A 7,949-nucleotide genomic window follows, 5' to 3' on the forward strand; every position below is an offset into this window, starting at 1 on the left:
GGAATCAGTTACCTAGGGAGGTTGTGGGCTCTCCCACACCAGAGGCCTTCAAGAGGCAGCTGGACAACCCTCTGTCAGGGATGCTTCAGGGTGGGTTCCTGCATTGAGGAGGAGGTTGGACTTGATGGCCTTGTAGGCCCCTTCCAACTCTGTATTTGAAGACTATAAATACTATAAATACAAATAGTTTTTGAAGAGTGCTCTCATGTCTCCCCTCCATCTTCTCTTCTCCAGGCTAAACACGCCCAGTTCTTTCAGTCTCTCTTCATAGGGCTTTGTTTCAATCAAATTAAACTTTCAAGAGCCTTACGTCAGCTCTGGTTACACCCTCTCTCCCATTGGGGCAGAGTCAGAACCTCATTTTCAACCAGGAGTCTGCTTTCTGTGAGACCGGGGTTGTACCAATTGAGACAGATACTGAGTTTTAAGTTAATTAAGCTCTCTGTTTGAATTCCTAAAGGACAGTCCTTGCCTGAAGAGAGAAACCAGAAGCAAAGCAAGGAGACCTTTTGAGTCCTTGTGGGAGCAAAGATGGAGAAGAGAGTGAAGATGGAAGAGCAGAACTTTGCTGGCCCTGAAGCAGGAAACATCCTCTGCAGTGCGGAGCCCTGGGAAACAAGAGTCCAGGAGAACCAGCCTAGGAGAAACACCAGCTCAGACGTGGAGCGCCACCATCTCTGGGTATTCTGCTACCAGGAAACTGAAGGGCCGCGAGAGGCTTGCAGCCGTCTCCACCACCTTTGCCGCCGGTGGCTGAAGCCAGAAAGGAACACGAAAGCTCAGATGCTGGATTTGGTGGTCCTAGAGCAGTTCCTGGCTGTCCTGCCCCCGGAGATGGAGACCTGGGTCAGGGAATGTGGAGCAGAGACCAGTTCCCAGGCGGTGGCCCTGGCAGAAGGCTTCCTCCTGAGCCAGGCGGGGGACAAAGAGCACGTGAGAGCATTTCTGATAACTAACAAGGACTGTGTTCTTAATACTTCTCTCAGCTTGTTTTTGCATGTCCTCTAAGGAAGGGATGCCCCAATTTCCAGTGCCCCTCCCCCACGCCCCAAGAACAGTTGTTCCTAATTTGTAAAGCAGGCCCTCTTCGGAGGATAGTTAAACTAACTATGCATAGTTTCCCTACCAGAGTATGTACTGATGGCCACCAATTTGGATGGTCCAAAACGGGGGTTAGATAAATTCCTGGACGAGAAGGCTATGAATGGCTACTTGTCTCGATGGCTACAGCCTACGAATGGGTTTGTGAAGTTCTGGGGAAGGAGGGGATCCTTCTTCCAACGGTGGCAGAGTGTGTTCACAGCAGAAGATGCTGGATATCAGGGAATGCCTGAGAGGTTCTGCCTTTCCTCCTGGTTGGTTTTCAGAGGTTGTTAAAGCGCTTTGCTTATGCCAGGGTTGAACTCTTAGCCCCAGAGGACACATCCTTAGACCAAGAAATGAATGAATGCGTTCCATGGCTTGGACTGTAGATCATCTTTAGAAGGAGGACTAAAATGCAAACCGATTGGGAAACGCTGCCCTTGGCCTTGACCTGACCCATTTCTCTCCTTCCCTCTCTGGGATCCTCCTTCTTGTTCCCGGTGCAGGGGAAGTTGGCCAAGGCACCCACAGATTTCCCTGAGACCGAGAAGGCTGAGCTGGACAGGTGGATCTCGCAGGAGGGTGATGGAGGACCCTCCGCACTGGGTAAGGATTCACATATTTCACCATGGCCTCCCTCCCTCAATTACGCCTGAGGTGCATGAGCTGCTTTAATGTTCTCCTTGAGCCTGATTTTTCAGGAGAAGGGAGACTCTTTTTCTCTAGATAGTCAAAAAGGAAATATTGCTTAGTAATGTGGATAGCAGTAAAACAATGGAAATGCTTAAAAACGACAACTTTCCTTCTTTGCCTTCCTCACAGGGAGCGGAAAGACCCACAGAGAGGGTGAACGGTTCCTGGGGGATCCTTCTAGGCCTCCTTTGCTTCGTGGTGGAGTGGAAGCGGTTTCTGCACAGCCTGGGCAGGTAGGGGAGTCCTGGGGGCCTCCGTCTCCTGCACATCTCTTTGGTCCTGGAAGAACCTGCCCCTTCAGCCTTTGCTCTGCTCTAAGATGGCTGCTAGGAAGGCCTTGAATGTCCCTCATGAAGCTCTGGCCTTCAGAAGGAGGACCTCACCATCCTGGTCTTCATGTATTTCTACATAATGTGTGAGGAGAACATAATTTCTTCTTCTGTAAGGTTCCAGTGACTTTTGAGGAGGTGGCCGTGCATTTCTCGGAGGCGGAGTGGGCTCTGCTAGATCCTGGCCAAAGGACTCTGCACAAGGAAGTCATGGAGGAGAATCGTGGGATCCTGGCCTCTCTGGGTAAGGAATGGGATTCCTCCCTCTCTGCCTTCTTGACAGGTCCTGGAAGGTGGAATTTCAGCTCTTCTTTCTTTGTGTCAGCGCAGAATACAAATGTCATTTAGGAGAATGGTGCCTGGGCCTTGTTCTTGGGATATTCTAATCCAGAGAAAGCTCACCAGGTGATGCAAGGAAAAGTGTAGGTAAAACACATAGAATCATAGAATAGCAGAATTGGAAGGGGCCTACAAGGCCATCGAGTCCAACCCCCTGCTCAATGCAGGAATCCACCCTACAGTTCCTCGCTCTCCTTTATTCCTCATGTTGAGGCAGTAGCTAAATCCTGTCGTTTTTTCCTGTATAATATTGCCAGGATTCGATCATTTCTGTCTCTTCTGCCAAGACTCTTGTTCATGCTTTGGTTATTTCTCGGTTGGACTACTGCAACCTTCTTCTCACTGGCCTTCCTTCTTCTCACATCAGTCCGTTGGTTTCTGTTCACCACTCTGCCGCTAAGATCATCTTCTTGGCTCGCCGCTCTGACCATGTTACTCCACTTCTGAAATCTCTTCATTGGCTTCCAATTCACTTCAGAATCCAATATAAACTTCTCCTGTTGACCTACAAAGCTTTTCACTGTCTAGCTCCTTCCTATCTTTCCTCTCTCATCTCACACTATTGCCCCGCTCGTGCTCTCCGCTCCTCTGATGCCATGTTTCTCACCTGCCCAGGGGTCTCTATTTCCCTTGCTTGGCTTCGTCCATTTTCTTCCGCTGCCCCTTACGCCTGGAACGCTCTCCCAGAACATTTGAGAACTACAAGTTCAACCGCAGCTTTTAAAGCTCAGCTAAAAACTTTTCTTTTTCCTAAAGCTTTTAAAACTTGAATTGTTCTGACTTTTATACTGCCTGTTTGGTACATTCTCTTACCCTCCTTATTGTTTTATTATGATTTTATTAGAATGTAAGCCTATGCGGCAGGGTCTCGCTATTTATTGTTTTACTCTGTACAGCACCATGTACATTAATGGTGCTATATAAATAAATAAATAAATAAAAATAATAATAATGGTTGTCCAGCTGCCTCTTGAAGGCCTCTAGTGTGGGAGAGCCCATCCTCTCCAACGCTTTCATTCATGTTGGTCTTCTTATAGCCTCTCTGAGATGGGGATGCTTGTTTTGACTTTGGAAACAGCGGTATGTCCCTTCCGTTGGGGCTTCTCATCTCTAAGAACTGGACAAGACTTATGCTCTTGGCATCTGATCTGCAATTGCTTTATTAATATGAATTCAGAGCAAGGTTTAAAAGCAGCGAATATGGTCCAGTAGCAGAATGATTCTTCTTGTTCCAAACAGCATCCTTCCACTTTGATTTGCTTATCTTTTCCAGGAAAGCACCATCCGTGTCTTCTGACTGGCTGGGTGGTCTGGACAATACCTCCACAACTGTAATATTTTGGTTTCTCACTCTGTCTTTTAACCCACTTGCTTTCTACAGGGGCTTCCTTTCTCAGGATTTCCCTACTGGTGTAGCCATGAGGGAGGGTTTCAAAAGCAACTGAGGCAGTGAAAAGGACCATGAGGGTTGAATTCCTCCTGTCCAGTTCTCAGTTAAATAATCAGTTAGGACAAAATGGCAGATTTTGTGCAGTTTATATTTATTTATTACATTTATATACCGTCCCATAGCTGAAGCTCTCTGGGCGGTTTACAATAGTTAAAAACAGCATTAAAAAGTATACAAAAATTTTAAACCATCAAAAACATAAAAACAACAGTATAAAAACAATGGTATCCATTTTAACACAACAGTTCTGAGGTCTGTTAAAAAAACACAAAAAACTTAGAATTGTTAAATGCCTGGGAGAAGACAAACGTCCTGACCTGGCGCCGAAAAGATAACAGTGTTGGTGCTAGGTGAGCCTCATCGGGGAGATCATTCCAGAATTGGGGGGCCACCACTGAAAAGGCCCTCTCCCTTGTTGCCATCCTCCGAGCTTCCCTCGGAGGCGGCACTCGGAGGAGGACCTTAGATGTTGAGCGCAGGGTACGGGGAGGTTCATGTCGGGAGAGGAGTTCCGTCAGGTATTGCGGTCCCAAGCCATGTAGGGCTTTATAGGATAAAACCATCTATTTCAAGTTCATTCATTGTTTGAGGTACTTCGTAAGAATAATTCTATATAAATGAAAGCACTATATGCCACTCTAGTTCTCAGTTCTATTGATCACCAGGGGATATTTAATATATTTTCCAACCAATTTTTTTTTAATCGATTTGGTTTGTTCCCTGATTTCAGGAAGAATTATTATTACTATTATTATTATTATTATTATTATTTCTTGCAGGTGATTGCAGGGAGAGCAAGGAGAATGGAACGGAAATTGAAGAGACGTGGGGAATCAAGTCCATTTTTTGGGAAGAGTTAGAAGTCTGTGATATTCCATTCATAGAAGAACGATTTCACACAGAAGAAAAAACATTTCAGTGTGAGAAGCAATTCAGTTACAACTCACAAGTTAAGCAACATCAAAGGATTCATACAGGGGAGAAGCCCTATGAAAGCCTGGAGTGCAGGAAGAGCTTCTGTGATAGCAGCAGCCTTAATCAACATCAAAGAAATCACACAGGGGAGAAGCCCCATGAATGCCTAGAGTGCGGAAAGAGCTTTGCTCACAGGACACACCTTAATCAACATCAAATAATTCACACGAGGGAGAAGCCCTATGAATGCCTAGCGTGCGGAAAGAGCTTCAGTCATAGAAGCCAGCTGAATCAACATCAAAGAAATCATACAGGGGAGAAGCCCTATGAATGTGTGGAGTGTGGAAAGAACTTCAGTCAGAGAAGTAGCCTTAATCGACATCAAAGAATTCACACAGGGGAGAAGCCCTATGAATGCCTGGAGTGCGGAAAGAGCTTCAATGATTGCAGCAACCTTAATCAACATCAAAGATCTCACACAGGCGTGAAGCCCTATGAATGCCTGGAGTGCGGAAAGAGCTTCAGTCAGAGAAGTAGCCTTCATCGACATCAAAGAATCCACACAGGGGAGAAGCCCTATGAATGCCTGGAGTGCAGAAAGAGCTACAGTCAGAGCTGCTACCTTAATGAACATCAAAAATCTCACACAGGTGAGCAGCCCTATGAATGCCTAGAGTGTGGAAAGAGCTTTGCTCACAGGACACACCTTAAGCAACATCAAATAATTCACACAGGGGAGAAGCCCTATGGATGCCTGGATTGCGGAAAGAGCTTCAGTCAGCGCAGCAACCTTAATCAACATCAAAGAATTCATACAGGGGAGAAGCCCTATGGATGCCTGGAGTGCGGAAAGAGCTTCAGTCAGATCAGCAAACTTAATCAACATCAAAGAAATCACACAGGGGAGAAGACCCATGAATGCCTAGAGTGTGGAAAGAGCTTCAGTCATAGAAGCCAACTGAATCAACATAAAAGAAGTCATACAGGCGAGAAGCCCTATAAATGCCTGGAGTGTGGAAAGAGCTTTAGTCAGAGCAGCAAATTTAATCAACATCAAAGAACTCACACAGGGGAGAAGCCCTATGAATGCCTGGAGTGTGGAAAGAGCTTCAGTCAGAGCGGCACCCGTAATAAACATCAAAGAATTCACACAAAGGAGAAGCCATAAAACTGCTCAAAGTCTGGAATGCAATTCAGTCACAGATTGCTGTATCGATCCAAGTGCTATGAATGCTTTGGAAATTTGGAAAGCTTTTTAGTTACACCACGAACCTTAGTAACCTTCACAGGATCCAGACAGAGAAGCCCTACCTATGCTCAGTATGTGGAAAGAGTTTCAATCACAGTGTGAATCTTAAAGCACATCAAAATATCCACACAGGCCTTGAAGCTGTAGAAAGCGGAAAGAGCTTTGCTTGCACGACACATCTGAAATCACGTCCTGCAATTCCCACAGGGGAGAAGCCCTACAAGGGCTCAGAGGGTGGAAAGCATTGCTCAGGTTGACATTTTCATCAGCAAGCAAGGGGCACGACTCAAAAACCCCTAGGAAGTGGAAGGAGCAACAGTTAGGCTTTATGGAGCATTCAGTAGCCATTCAAAGGACGTTGGTTCCAAAACATTTATTCCTATTTCAAACATCACTAAAAGCCCATTACGATTTCGGCAGAAACCAATTTATTTCTTTTAGGCACTAAAGCTCCTTGATTTCATCAGTTACTCTTATATAAGCAATATGAGAAGGGTGGTTAGGGAATTCCCGATCTTCGCATGTTATTCTGAGACCAGCCAACTCCAACGTAGAATTCCCTTAATGGAAGATGATGTTTCTAAACAAGTGGGTTCACATGGAAGGGATAAAGTCTGAATACGATTCAGTGCTCATGTTTAGATGACATTTCGGGGACTGTGGTTGGTGAGACGGTCGTTCTCCGGGGTTAGCACTAACCACGAGCTGTGTGGTGAGTCCCAACACTTCAAGCCAGGGTTTGAGCCGCTAACCCTGCTGTAGAAGGGCTGACTGGGATTAGAAAGTGACCAGGGCTTAGCAAAACGCATTGCACACAACCTCTGAAACCCTGAAGTCTTAACTAAAAAGCCTTAACCAGCAGGGTTTAAGGTGTCTTGTGAACAGGCCCAAAAAGTGCCCTGCCGTTTTGGATGCATAATTGTGGTCCACATTGAATTGTAGCATCTGAAACAGGGATAAGTGACCCACTCTGGATGGTGTGGGAAATAGACCTTGGAATCCACGTAGAGAAAGATATTTGGAAAGCTTTGCAGGATAAGTATCCGCTTAAAAAATCTTGAGTTTAAAATAGGGAAGGAATGGTAAAACTGACCCACAGATGGTCACTCACACTAAGGAAATGATAAGTGGTGAGCCCTGGGGCATCCCCAGAGTGCTGGCAGGGAACCTTCATGCATTTACTGCTTTTAAATTACAGGTTTTAACTTGATTAATGGTTTAATTTGTTTTTAGCTGTGTATATGTTTTGCTTTATATTGTAGGATTTTATCTGTATGCTGCCTTGAGATTGTAGTGATATAGATGTTATAACATCTATTTAAAACATACAAACGTTTTAAACAAATAAATAAGTTTTTGGTGGGCATGCTCTAAGGTAAATCGATTTAGGAAATCAGTGTTTTAAGAGATTAGCCTTGTTAAATTTATAGAATCATAGAATAGCAGAGTTGGAAGGGTCCTACAAGGCCATCTAGTCCAACCCCCTGCTCAATGCAGGAATCCACCCTAAAGCATCCCTGACAGATGGTTGTCCAGCTGTCTCTTGAAGGCCTCTAGTGTGGGAGAGCCCACAACCTCCCTAGGTAACTGGTTCCATTGTCATACTGCTCTAACAGGAAGTTTTTCCTGATGTCCAGCTGGAATCTGGCTTCCTTTAACTTGAGCCCGTTATTCCGTGTCCTGCACTCTGGGAGGATCGAGGAGAGATCCTGGCCCTCCTCTGTGTGACAACCTTTTAAGTATTTGAAGAGTGCTCTCATGTCTCCCCTCAATCTTCTCCTCTCCAGGCTAAACATGCCCAGTTCTTTCAGTCTCTCTTCATAGGGCTTTGTTTCCAGACCCCTGATCATCCTGGTTGCCCTCCTCTGAACACGCTCCAGCTTGTCTGCGT

General features: G+C 45.5%; 1 protein-coding gene across 1 annotated transcript; it reads left to right on the forward strand.

The window, feature by feature from the left end:
* The first annotated feature begins 531 nt into the window (after nucleotides 1-531).
* On the forward strand, nucleotides 532-7,702 carry LOC134395806 (zinc finger protein ZFP2-like). The gene is made up of 5 exons (XM_063121966.1): nucleotides 532-933; nucleotides 1,590-1,689; nucleotides 1,906-2,009; nucleotides 2,223-2,349; nucleotides 4,674-7,702. Exons 1-5 carry the CDS (start codon nucleotides 532-534, stop codon nucleotides 5,975-5,977), a joined length of 2,037 nt encoding a protein of 678 aa, XP_062978036.1. The 3' UTR covers nucleotides 5,978-7,702.
* The last annotated feature ends 247 nt before the right edge of the window (nucleotides 7,703-7,949 follow it).

This window comes from Elgaria multicarinata, chromosome 3 (genome assembly GCF_023053635.1).
Source record: "Elgaria multicarinata webbii isolate HBS135686 ecotype San Diego chromosome 3, rElgMul1.1.pri, whole genome shotgun sequence".
Lineage (NCBI taxonomy): Eukaryota > Metazoa > Chordata > Lepidosauria > Squamata > Anguidae > Elgaria > Elgaria multicarinata.